Consider the following 13,456-nt stretch of genomic DNA (forward strand, 5'->3'; position numbering starts at 1 on the left):
AAAGGTAATACAAGATAATGGTGAATTAAAGAGAATACAAGGTGATGATGAATTTAAGGAAATACTGGAGGATGATATATTAAATGGAAGATGAGATGATGATAGATTAAAAGGAATACAGAATGATGGTAGATTGGCGGGTTACCCGTAACAGAAGAACCTCTTGTTCTTGAATTGTGTATAAATTGCCCTATAATTCCTTTGTATCTGGGTAACATTCAAGTAAATGTGCACTAATATAAGGATATCAATCATTAATATTCAGGCTAAAACAAAAGTGGATTTAAAACCATTTATTGGGATCAAAATTAAAATTTAAAGTTTTTGACATAGCTTTATCACAGTCATGTTATTACAACGTATATCAGTTAGTTCTCAGTTTGTTATCATCAGTTTTATATGGTAGCTTTTATCTCAAACACCATTTTAACCCTCATGTCAAGCCTATTCCCATATATTTTCAACATCTTGGACTGGTATGAAAAATAAATAACGTAGATGTTTTAATGTTTTAAATGTAGAAGTAGGCTTGTCTATAACGTTCAAATTTAACTTAGATTTGAGGAATTTTCATAGCCAAAACTATTTGCATGCAACTTGAAATTTGAATTTAACTTATATAATAAATAAAGTCCAAATTAAATTATAATGGACATAATACTTCAACATAAAAACAAAACCTACAAGCACTTAATTCCCAGCTTCCAATTGATGGGCATACTATTAAATTTAATTGTCTCTCTTGTCCTTACATACATAATATTTTATATACATTGTGTAGTAAAAATAGTAGTAGGTTACTTTATAACACTATTATATATATAACCTGTATGTAACACTGCTATATAGTATACATAACTCTTATCTTCTGTTGAAACTGACATTGAAACTTATACTTGTAAAAGCACTCAGTTATTCTTACTTAACTAAATTTAGTCAAAATTAGTCTATAAATTGTCTTATTTTTGAGCTAAGAAACAGCACAATTTGAAAATTTTCACTGAGTAAAATGTTTATCCACATGTGATATTTGCAGGTAAAAAGTGATCTTACATATTCTTAATGGTAAGATTTGATATACATAAACATAAGAAATCAACAGTGCTTTAGTAGAAAATATCAATAACACTCTAACATCCTTGATAGTTGTAAATATTGCAGTCTAATAAGAGTTTCCTATATTACCACCTCACAGACAAAAATAAAACATCTGTTAAAAAATGTTGATTCAAATAACATATTCAATCTTAAATTCAAATTTTGCTCTGAAATCACTGACCCTGAATCATAAAAGACATTCTCGGCAATGATAAATTTCAAGAGATTACAATTCAATCCTCTTTGCCAGTGTTTGTCCTGTACAGCTGAACCTAATTTATATAAGAATTGTATATGATCAACAGAAAATTTCAAAATTAGAAGATATCTATTTTAATCAGAACTTACAAACAATAACTATGGTCTAACAATGGCTCATTAGCCACTTCTGTTTATTGGAATCACTAGGATGTGATTGGCCATAATTTGTTTGAAGTAACCAATCAGATGTATTTGTTTCTTTATGATGGTTTTTGATATCATAGCTTCTGGACTCATTATCGTTACATTCTCTTAACATTGGGGATTTTAACCAGGTATCATTGGAACATTGACTGTTGAAAATTTCTTCAAAATTAATATCTTTAACCATACAATTTGTATTTAACCAACACTCGGGATCTCTGGTGATTTCTTCGAACAGTGGAAAGGACACCTTGAAATCTTGGTTATTGGTAGTACGTGCCTTTTTGGGACTTAACCATTTCTCATCAATTTCCATTGCTTTATTTTGGCAGGGGTCTTTGTCATCTTGGTTTTTAGTTATCAACCAATGGTTGTTATCTGTGATACCAATATGTTGAAAACCACAATGGGGGCTACAAACACAATCTACAAAACCATCACATAACTCATTAGCCTTACAAACATCTAAAACATGTGGCATCTCCAAATCTGTCTCTGATTGTAAACAACGTTGTTTATCCTCTGTTGAACAAGAAGATTGATATCCAGATGTATTAGTTGTACATATAAGGTTGTTTAATCTCTCACCAAGGTTCTCTATATCAGTTGTTAATCCTGGTTTACAGTCTTCACATGCCTACAAAATAGATGTTCACACATTATTAATAAAATTAACTATGATTCAATTAGAGTCTACAATCCTAATGTTAAAATTTTTAACTGATGAAGGCCATGTTAAATTTAATTTGATCTACAAAATCATTTTGACAGATATATAGCTTTTACAAAAAATACCGTATAGGAATTTATATGGGTAGTAATATTGATTGAACAAAAAAATAACGAAATATCGCCATATCCTGATATATGGTAGTATCCTGCATATTGTAGTCAGAGATCACATTGTTTAAGGGACACAATCGTTTGCTATACTAGCTTACAGATAACTTTTAACTTTCTGTAAATCTTTTCAACTTTCTAAAATTTCTTCCATTAATATCATAAATATCCAGATTTTATGACTTCATCAGTTTTAACTGTTTAATCAGCTGATAAGAAAATATAGACTCTACTTGATACATCTGTTACAAATGATCAGGATTGTTTATACACAATCTGGATATTTTGTATTATGGAATTACAAATCTCACCTTTTTCTTTTCTATTTGATGAATCAACCATACATCAGGATCAGATGGTACATGTTGAAAAAAATCATAAGGTTTATCTTCTGGTGTAGATCTGTTAGTTTTTAACCATGATTGTACTGCAGTAGGGAACTCAAGATGTATTAGATCTAGATTAGTAACTGTTGGTTTGACTGGTATACTATCAGGTATACTAGTATAACTATCACTGGATGCTGAAAGTTAAAATAAACCTTGATATCAAATCATCGCAACTTTAAATTTTTATTCACGCCACAAAGGTCAAACACAGTATACAACAAGGTTGAAGTTGATGCCAGATTTCATTAAAGGTATGCAAGTTTCTTTAAATAACGGTCCACACCAGTCAAGGTATTTCTATTTTCTAAATAAGCTGGGGCTCAATTTATTGGGAGAGTGAACACTAGCCCCTTAGTGGAGTATTTTTAGTCAAAAATGTCTTAAGCAACACATAGTTAATACAAAAAATGTTCTTATTTACCTGTACTTAGGCCAGAATTATCCACAATTTCAAAATCTTCTTCTTCTTCTGGGTCAGCATACTGTTTAATCTGACACAACCAATCTTTAATACTAGCATCACTAGATATAGTACGTAATGTAGGTGAAGACATTCCCGGTGTACTAGGAGATTTCTGACGTATCCAATCTAACCAGTTGGAACTAAATGGAGGGAAAGAGAATCTTGGGGTACTATCTGTACTTGTAGTTGTTGTAGTAGTATTAGTAGAATATAACAACCAATCCTCAGCTTTAGTTGATAGTTTTGGTATATTCACGTAAATCTGAAAATGTAAAATTCAAATATAAGGGATTCTCTTTTTGAAGGAATTACTTGAAATTTTTGCAAAACTCTGATTACTGTCCTTTTATCTAGCCTAAAAAAAGTTTTATATCAATTAAAAGAATAAAACTTGTTTTTAGGTACATAACTAAAAATTAATATTGCTTAAAAGACATTTTTTTAAGGAATCTATAACATAAAGATAATTTACAAAACACATGACCTATGTATAGCATGGGGAAAAAACATTGTTTAATACAAAGAAAAAGTATTAAGAAATTGGCAACAACCTACCATTTTGAACATACCCCGTAAATCCATATACTTAATGTAATTTAGAAATTAAATTAGAGGAAGGTCACACAAAATCTTTAAAGTAGTAAAATAATAATTATTATAAACTCTTCCTTCTCAGAACAATATAAATTAGCTTAAACACAGTTTGATTCATTTGTAGTTATTTTGTTTAGGTGAATAATTTCTTTTGAAAGATAAATATTATTATCAGGAAGTAAATAATAAGTACAACTGGTCAATAAGTGTATCTTATTTTATCAAACAAAACAAGTGGTTGCCTAGCAAGATACACCCACAGATGGAAACTGTACTCTCTATTGTGTTCACAAACAAATTTTGACGCGTTTTTCATAAATCATAAATAACTCAAAACCGTTCATTGAAAGATTGTCAAATTCAAACATGTCTAAGATTGATCACACCAAATTTCATTTAAATCGGATGAAAATTGTGGTCTCTTTTGTGCGTTTTTCCTAAGTGAAGGGCAATAACTCCAAAACCGTTCTTCGAAAGATAGCCAAATTTGAACTTGTCCAAGATTTCATCATTAAAAATATTAACACAAAATTTCATTTAAATTGCATGAAACTGTACTCTCTATTGTGTTCACAATATAGCTAATACAGTGAAAAGTCAAGTCAGACATGATATTTCGGTGAAAAATTATCCGATCATCACGAAAATCGATAGGGATCATCTTCATAATGACATTGACACACAAAATCAAAATCAAAAGAATCTGTAAAGAATTGTAGCCTGTAGAGTAAGCTCGAGTTGCACAATATATCTAATAGAGTAAAACGTCAAGTCAGACACGATATTTCGGTGAAAAATTATCTGATCATCATGAAAATCAATAGGGATCATCTTCATATTTCTGGAGACTATTTACTATTCAACATTCAAGTCAACCCTCAAAGATAGTGGACCACAGTCATATTCACCCTTCACGGCATGTGGATGGTAAAAACGAAACATTCATTTTAAGTTTCATCAAAATCGGTTGAAAACTAAGAGAGTAATAGTATATTCAAGATTTTGGGGCAAGGGCAATAACCCTGCTTCAAACGGTCGAAAATAGCTCAAATTTGAACTTGATCCTCGTTTTATGAATGTGTATACACATACCGAATTTCATTTGATTCCATAAAATAATCTAGTTTTTAGAGCGTTTACAAGCAAATGTTGACGGACGGACAGAGATGCCGGCAATATACGTCCACATAGAGAGATGTGGGCGTATAAAAATGCAGCAACCGTCCCTGTAATTGAAACTCTTATTTTTGTTTTCAAATTCAATTTTCATGTTTTTTATTTACACTATTGTTACATCACCATTTATGTTTTATTGATTGTAAAAATAAACAAAATTTTTGTTTTTTTCAACCATATTTTATTCACATAAATATGAAAAGGATTGGGGAGCAGGCTTTCGCCTATATAACCTCTTTCCTTAAGACAAAAATTTTGCTACAAGAATGAGAAATGAATTTTTGTCCTGTTTCCAAACATTTGATACCATGACATTTCAGTTCATTGGCATCTTGGATTTAGGAGAGGTAAAAATGGCTGTCAGGAGAATACCTGAAGAATTCCAAAAAGACATGATATCATAATGTGTTCTTAAAAAATCACTTTGAAACCAATATACCAATCTCTATAATTACTCTTATTGACCCTCTAAAAGAAATACCACAAAGACAAACCCGAAAATTACCAGATAATGTCATTAGGTCATCTCTTTATTTTCTAAGGTTAACTGAATTACTTACACCACAGTCTTCATTCTGTTTATTATCACTGACAGTTTTATAGAAAATATGATGATCAGGACCTTCATAATCCTCAAAATGTCGTGGCAATGTCTGTGATTCTGGTTCATGGAAGGCACCACTTAAAGGCATACCATTAGCATCAACATGACCATAATTTAGAATAGTGTTCCGTAAATCACTAGGATCAGCTCTAAAGGTAAAGAAAGCTGTTTCTTCTGGATTTAGATCATTGAGGTTAATGTCTAGCCTAAAACAGATATCAATAAATTCATAAAATACAAAATAAAGATAATAAATTGCAGCCATCAAAAGGAAACAGTCAATCAGTGTGATAAACTCTGATCAAGATTAATTTATTACACCTACGGAGTATTTTAACAATCAAATTTGCATATTGAAAAATATTCTGCTTGTGATAATTTTTCTGTCTTAAGAACAAACTGATGAAATTTTCATAAAAAATGTACTGGTACCAGTATATATAATACAAAAAGATAGAGAAATTAAGATTATTAAAATCATACTTACTTCTGGAGAGTTTCTACTAAGATAGAATTAGAGTTCGAATTAGAATCAGCTGTTAAACCTATGGTACTCTGTAATACTCCTAACATCTTGTTTAATCTAGCTTGTTGAGCCTGTAACACTGCTTCTTTAGCACTAAAAACCAAATCAACTTGACTCAACAACCAAACTTCACGGTTTCTTAATGATTCTAAATGACGACTCATTGTAGTTTGAACTTGACCTTTAATCTGTGATGAACAACCAAATATAACATGTAATAAGTTAATTAATATTGATTAATGCCATGATGGAAGACAAAGGAAATTGATTTCTCTTTCTATATCTCACTTTCTTAAGATACATCTTATTTCATTTCATTTATTCTTATTTGAACAAGATCTTTCTTCTGAAACTGGTGCAACCAGAAAATTAATTTATAAGTTTGCATCATGAATAGAACATAGTGATTGGAGAAAGAGTAGTCACTAATGTTCACAATTTATATCAATCTGTAATTGAATAAATGTTATTAAACAAATAGAAAACAGACATTTTATACATACATGACTATTCCCACCACCTAGTTAACATACTGTGTTGACAGATGTGACATAATAATATTATTAGGTCTATAGATAAATATATATTCACCTCTGTAGCATTATGTAATAAATGACGTTTCACAGCATCTAATTGTTTGATAGCCTTTTCTAACTGTTCTATTTTATCATTTATATCGGAATCCATTTTGTTAGTTCTATATAATACAGTAGCTGTAATCTGAAATAAATATATGATATAATTATCAGTTATCACCTAAATAAAGGTGACAACATTTTTTTTCCAATAAATTAATGTTCGCTTTCATAGTCATCATTATCAAGAACCCATTCATCAATGACTTGAGAATTTGGAAAATAACCAATTACTCTACAATCACTGTGGTCAGAATAACATTTTGCTTACTATTTTTATGCATATTGAAATATCAACTAACTAATTTTCAATAAACTACCATTTAAATTTACATAAAAATACTTTGGTTGACCAACCCATTTCAAATGTCATATGGATGTCATGATTTCTCAAAAATTTGGGAATTTAAGATGTAGGTGAAATTGATTTGGTTTACTTTGGTGTAGTTTGTAAAAGTTCATATTATCTCACCAAAAGGTAGCCTGAATAGATCTAGTCTATTCAAGAAATATCGGGTTTAAGGGTAAAACACGGTTTTATAGCTTAAGAGCAAATACATAATAAACTATATATTTTACAAATTATATGATTCAAATTATTTTTTTGTCAAAAGTGACAACTATGCAGACATAACAAAAAGCCTAGTTGGAGTAGAGTGGCTTGAACTGAAGTTGAAAAGTTGTGGTTTCTCCAGATTTAACTCTACATAATAGTTAAACTCAATTCTGTGAATTACAAATGATATAATTAAAAGAGAATGCATAAAAACCACCCACAGAAAACTATAATTCTGAGAAATAATATTTGTAGATAATTAGATATTGACAATCTGTTACAATGTTATTTCATGGAATTTATACAAGAGAAAACCAATGAACTCTTCCTGAAAGAGACATAGGCTGCCAAAAATACTCAAGCAAAACTATCGAAAAACTTATTAACCTTTGAATAGAGATAGTACCAAAAAATCAGAAACTTTCTAACACCTTTCTGATCATTGTATGTACGTTTGTTCTCCGAAGACGAAATTCACTCAACACAAATCAACCAAATTTTTTACAAGATGAACTCGTCCACATCCCAGAAAAGGAATCGAGGCTATATTAATAATGACTGTTCTCGGAATTTTCTAGATTTCAATACAAGGAAACGCTGGGACGTGTCTAGTTTAAGTACATGCATATATAAACATACATTAAAAATAAATAGGCTACTCACGAATTAAGATTAGGAAGAAATGTTTTCTAGATTTTAAAGAGTAAACGTGACGTGAGGGTAGAAATGATAATGGTGGAGTACGTCATCCAAAGTCACATTTTCTAGCCAATCAAATTCTGATAAACAAATCACTGACTGTCGGGCACCTGTTTCATACAGTGATTCTGATTGGTTTGCATATCACGACGAAAGAACATGTTGCTACAGAAGCCTGACAAAGCGAAAGTAAAGAATGTGTCAGGAAACGTTGTAAATCGTGTTACTTGTCAATCTTACATTAACAACGATTTGCCTAATTTGGTAATATATTATAATGTTTAAAATATAATAGACCAAAGATCAGTAACCTGTAACCTGACCTATCTATATGTACCTAAGTTAATAAAATTTTTTTATATTTTTTTCTAATATTGGTTCTGTTGTAACTTTATGACAGCAGGTAAGCTAACTGATGAATATAAAATCATATTGACCTTTTGCAGAACTTAAATTTTATGTTCATTCTAAGAGGTACCGGTAGTATCAAATTAGATTTGGAATAACAGCCTCAGTCAGTGTCAGATGGTACTGTTACTAGTTAGTGTTGGGTATTATAGACAATTCTCTCCTATAGAAGCACTGGCTGAGGTCACAAGAAGAGAACATACTTCTTTTACATCAGTTATCAATTTGAGTAATAAAGAATAAATTGAAATGGTACTATAATGTTCTGCACTGCGTTCATAGAGAAATTACAACAATATAAATTCTGAAAAGTTTGTTTTAGAATGTACCGTATTTGCGTTGATAAAAATAGAATTTTTTTTAAGTTTATATTGAAAAGAAACACATTTCCCTCTAGAAATTTCAACCCAAAAATACCTTAAATTTTGGCAGAAAATTGTCTTCTGTAAAAACAAATTTAAGTATGCTCATGTTTATATTTTCATTAATGCAAAGACGTTCCAAGACTAACAGCTAGTGGAAACACAAGATGAGTCTACATGTTTAGTAACAAAAATTTATGTTATGCTTTCAATCTTCACAATATCAAGCTATTATGAACTTTGTACTTCTACCTTGACTGCAAAAATCACTATTCTTGTATCCCGAAATGCAGCGATTTGATTGGATTTTACAACAGCGAATACAGCCAATCAGAGCCCTCGAAAGAAAGGCTGTAAACATAATGGCTGTATTGGTCTGTATCAAATTCCCTCATTTACCCCATCATGATAGAAGGATAACTATTGCAGTCAACTAAAAGTACAAAGTTCGTAATAGCTTAACATTGTGAAGATGGCTCATGTTATAATGAAGATGCTTTCATCACAAACTAAGGATGGGTATCGATTGAGATCAATTATCAACAGCATGCTACTGAACAATAATCGATTATTAATTGACATATTTTAAATGAGAATTCTTCTAAATACTTAATAAAATCATGTCCAAATTTTTAATTTCTTGTGTTCTTTTATATGCCCACACATTAATGTTTGTGTATATAGCTGTCACCTATGTCTGTCTGAATGTCTAAAGTGAGTCTAAGTTCATAAAATTGCCGGCGCCCCTGTCTGTCGTTAATTGTTGTGGACGCGATAAAGAAATGGTTTCTTGATGGATTTTGACGAAACTTGGTGTGAGTGTTTGTAATCACCCAAGGATGAACAGTATTGAAAATCAGACCAATTGAAAAATATTTAATATGAGTTATTGCCCTTGTTCTTGAAAATTTATTGTGGACACGATACAGAGCTGGTTTCTTAATGGATTTTAATAAAATTTGGTATCAATTTTTGTTATCACCTGAGGATGAAACCTGTAAAATCAGACAATTTGAAAATTTTTTTATATGAGTTCTTGCCCTTGTTCTTGAAAACACATTCAATTTTTAATTGAAAATGTGTTGAGGTTGCAATAGTGAGCTGGTTTCTTGAGGGATTTTGATAAAATTTGGTGTTTGTTATCACCTAAGGATGAACCCTATTGAAAATCAGAATTTAATATGAGTTAATGCCCTTGTTCTTGAAAACCAATTCAATTTTTAACTTGTGAGTAGTCTCGAAAGCACAATTCTGGACAGATTTAGGCAAAATGTGGTGAAATTATTAATTATTTCCCAATTTAGATATTAAAAAAAAACCTTAAGAAGTATTTAATATGAGTTATTGCCCTTGTTCTTGAAATCACATTCAAGGCACAATTCCCAACAGATATTAAAGAAACTTGGTTGAATCACCCAACCTTATTGAAAACCCTTGTTATTAAAAATTTGTTCAATCTTTAGCTCGTTAAACTCCAGAAGCCAAAATTCTTGACTGATTTAGATGAAACTTGTTGAAAATTAAAAAAAGAGTCTTTGAAAAGCTGTGCAGTATGAAAATGTTACTCTCAAAATATTTAATTTTTTGATAGCTCATTGTCAACCGCCTGAATGACTTGGCTGCCATTACAATGGGTCATCGCTAATTTTTATATCATTGAAGTATTATATGATTATTTGTTGCTTTGATCAGTTGTTATAGTTGTTAATATGGGTATTACTGAGAGCAAATCTTGTTTTACAGATGAAATGAAAAAGTGAAAAATAATGGGAGCTTATACAAGTAGTTTTGTTGTTGAACCATCAAGAGAGAATGCAGTTAGTAAAACAACCAATCCACAGAAAGCTAACTGGATTACCAGTCATGCCATTGCTACTGAATGTAAGTTTTTTTGCTGTTGCAATTAGGCCTACTAATGTGTTGTCTAATATTTTATAGTGTAAATGGTCAGTGTATAATTATTTATTGATGAAGTTAATTTGTGGGTCAACATATCTATAGCAGAGAATGTCATTCAATGATAGTAACAGTCTGTAACCTTAGATTGTCCTTATTTCCAGCAATTATAGCAGGTTGTGTTTAGATAGACATGTCTTGTTAGATTTAAATATGGTATGACACATGAAACAATACTCAATTTAAATAAGATAAAGAGAAGTCCAATTGAATGTTTAAAATGTAATCTGTATTGTTTCAGTAACTATAGCTGAAGTGGAACGTCTATGGCTACGTTTTCAACAGTTAGGATGTACTTCTAATGGCATTTTGACCAGTGACACGCTAAAAGAACCAAAATTAAATGATGATGCTTTTATACGAAATGTAAGGTCATGATATAAGTTTATATTATTTTTGACTGAGAACTAATTAACATTCATTGGATTTATATAATGCTGATTAAATATTTGAGAATAAAGAGATGCTGAGTTAACAATACTTCTATTTACAAATGATGTCTTGATAAATATTGACCTATAAATACCAAATAACACCATTTTATGACAATGTTATTTTTAGTTTTTGAGAACTTTTAAATGTAAAGATGGTTCAATGACTTTTGAAACATTTTTGCGTGGCTTGAAATGGTGTGAATCTCAAGGTTTAGAAACTAAGATTAGAGGTTAGTATGAATTGTCATGTCTCTATAGTATGAAACTCTATATTAAATTGTACACCTCCAATTGGGAACCGGCAGATAAGAACAATTCCAGCATTCCTTATAAGACTGAGGTTTACTGTCAGGATCACGAGGAAATATATTATTGTTGTTTGTCGCTTCCTATCTTTAGAACACTTGAAATGCATGTTTGTGTTCCAGTATTTATATACATGTATATTTTTTATAGCAATATTCAAAATGTTGAATAATGGTGGTCCAATAACCAAAGATATGTTTTCTAAAATAGCTAAAAGATTATATACAGATGATACTCAAGTAAGTAAAATACTTCAGTAATGATTGAAATAACTCAACATAACTTTACCATACCAAAAACATCCCGGTCCTACTTTTCCTTAGCAGTCTTTCCGTTTACAAAGTTTGGGAAGTGTTTTGAAAATGTAGAGGATACTGATCTTATTTCAGGAAAATGTTAAAAGAATAACTGATATCTTTTATAAACAGATGGGGGCTGATGCTACAGGTAGATGCATTCAAAATGTTTTTATAACCTTATCAAATTTACATAACAATTATTCGATATTACTTTAAGTTAAATAATCAGAATAATGTTAAATTCATGAATACTACCCTGTAGAACAATTTTTTTTATATTTGATGAAGCACGTCATAATTTTGCAGGAGTTCTTGAAGAAGATCAGTTTGTAGCTGGAGTATTGAAATTACCAAAAGATACAGTAGAATCAGTCTTAAATTTCCATATATTACCAGAAAAAACAAGAGATGGTGTTTATAAGAATTTGCCAGAGGTAATATTGTTGGAAAACATTTGGTTCTAAAGAAACTTTTATATGCAATAATTAGCTCCAAATGACTAATTTGGATTCTAAAACTTAGATATAATGAGTGCTTAAATGGAGCGAAATACAGTGTTCATGTTGTTAGAACCTAATTATTATTGCTTGGTTTTATAAACTGAATTTCATGTATCTGACAAATAATTGGAATTCATGATTTCCAATGGTTCATGATTTTTTAATTGACCTTTGTTTTAGCCAAAATACATCAGAATTGTTTGAATGTGAATGGGAAGACTATTTCATTAAATTTAAAGTTTTTTTAAGGAGTTACTGCCCTTTATAATTTTCTGCTGTATGAAGCCCATTTCTTTTCAGTTTAAAGGAGAAAATAATAATACTGCAAGATTACCTATACAAACACCATTATCAGGTCATCGACCTGTCACTATGTCTCCTGTGAGCCAAGTACCAACAGACTCTGTCCTTAGACAAATTGCTGAGAAAATTCATAGGAGGGACTGGGATATGGTGGCCAATAAATTAGGCTTTTATACCAAAGATGTAGAAAATTACAGAAAGATCTATCCAGGAAATTCTAAAGAACAGGTAAATGGAACATTCCACAATCTATGCAAATTTGTTATGTGGAAAACTTAAAACCAATTAATTGAAAAATTCATAATAAAGGTTTGGTGTGGGTGTTTGAGTTCCTTAATATTTATAAATGACTTTTTTATTGAAGGTTTCAGAAATGTTTAAAGATTGGAAAATAAGAGATGGTCATCAAGCTAAAGGAAGTATTTTAGAGAGGGCTTTACGTGATGCTGGAATGGTAGATGCATCTTTACTGTTATCATGATATAAATGAAGAATAAGACAGGAATGACATGTCTTGTTACCTGTTTTGTGTGTTAATACTTTTGATATTAGCATAGAAATGTTTAATTTTTATATAATATTTTCATTTAATATACATGTATGTTAAATATTATTACTTTTAAATAGGGTGAATAAGAAAATAAAAGTGCCTTTTTCATACATTATAACCACTGAGGAAAAATTTTGTGTAATATCCAGCATAAGTTATGGAATCGTGTCCAATCCACACCCCCATTCGTAATACTTCCTCAAATAAGACCAAAACCCGTATTCGTGATACGTTGAAGTTGTGGCAACATTGTTTTAACTGAAAGTGAACTTTCTTGTACATTAGTAGACTGTTCAGCAATATGCTTTAAGATAGTCATATTTAAGGGCGTTGACGGGTCTATTTCATGTTAT

General features: G+C 30.5%; 2 protein-coding genes across 2 annotated transcripts; one reads left to right on the forward strand and one right to left on the reverse strand.

The window, feature by feature from the left end:
• Positions 1 to 279: 279 nt before the first annotated feature.
• Positions 280 to 8,027, reverse strand: LOTGIDRAFT_150991 (hypothetical protein). Its single transcript, XM_009066308.1, has 7 exons — positions 7,950 to 8,027; positions 6,687 to 6,815; positions 6,057 to 6,283; positions 5,526 to 5,775; positions 3,154 to 3,457; positions 2,655 to 2,866; positions 280 to 2,140 (listed from the first exon to the last, which is right to left on the reverse strand). Exons 2-7 carry the CDS (start codon positions 6,780 to 6,782, stop codon positions 1,463 to 1,465), a joined length of 1,767 nt encoding a protein of 588 aa, XP_009064556.1. The 5' UTR covers positions 6,783 to 6,815; positions 7,950 to 8,027; the 3' UTR covers positions 280 to 1,462.
• Positions 8,028 to 8,164: 137 nt separating this feature from the next.
• Positions 8,165 to 13,227, forward strand: LOTGIDRAFT_236111 (hypothetical protein). Its single transcript, XM_009066309.1, has 9 exons — positions 8,165 to 8,249; positions 10,499 to 10,636; positions 10,953 to 11,077; positions 11,273 to 11,375; positions 11,602 to 11,690; positions 11,841 to 11,898; positions 12,057 to 12,184; positions 12,551 to 12,781; positions 12,918 to 13,227. The coding sequence occupies exons 2-9, from the start codon at positions 10,522 to 10,524 to the stop codon at positions 13,032 to 13,034; spliced, it is 966 nt and encodes a 321-aa protein (XP_009064557.1). The 5' UTR covers positions 8,165 to 8,249; positions 10,499 to 10,521; the 3' UTR covers positions 13,035 to 13,227.
• The last annotated feature ends 229 nt before the right edge of the window (positions 13,228 to 13,456 follow it).

The sequence above is a fragment of the Lottia gigantea genome (assembly GCF_000327385.1).
Source record: "Lottia gigantea unplaced genomic scaffold LOTGIsca_75, whole genome shotgun sequence".
Taxonomy (NCBI): domain Eukaryota; kingdom Metazoa; phylum Mollusca; class Gastropoda; family Lottiidae; genus Lottia; species Lottia gigantea.

What these genes read in the sequence shown, in the direction of transcription:
- LOTGIDRAFT_236111 (XM_009066309.1), top strand. Translation starts at nt 10,522, where the DNA reads ATGGGAGCTTATACAAGTAGTTTTGTTGTTGAACCATCAAGAGAGAAT. An exon ending in GATGGGGGCTGATGCTACAG is followed by an intron (nt 11,899 to 12,056) that starts GTAGATGCATTC and finishes ATAATTTTGCAG; the next exon opens with GAGTTCTTGAAGAAGATCAG. An exon ending in CAGGAAATTCTAAAGAACAG is followed by an intron (nt 12,782 to 12,917) that starts GTAAATGGAACA and finishes TTTTTATTGAAG; the next exon opens with GTTTCAGAAATGTTTAAAGA.
- LOTGIDRAFT_150991 (XM_009066308.1), bottom strand. Translation starts at nt 6,782, where the DNA reads ATGGATTCCGATATAAATGATAAAATAGAACAGTTAGAAAAGGCTATC. An exon ending in AACAGAATGAAGACTGTGGT is followed by an intron (nt 3,458 to 5,525) that starts GTAAGTAATTCA and finishes TTACATTTTCAG; the next exon opens with ATTTACGTGAATATACCAAA. An exon ending in ATCAAATAGAAAAGAAAAAG is followed by an intron (nt 2,141 to 2,654) that starts GTGAGATTTGTA and finishes TCTATTTTGTAG; the next exon opens with GCATGTGAAGACTGTAAACC.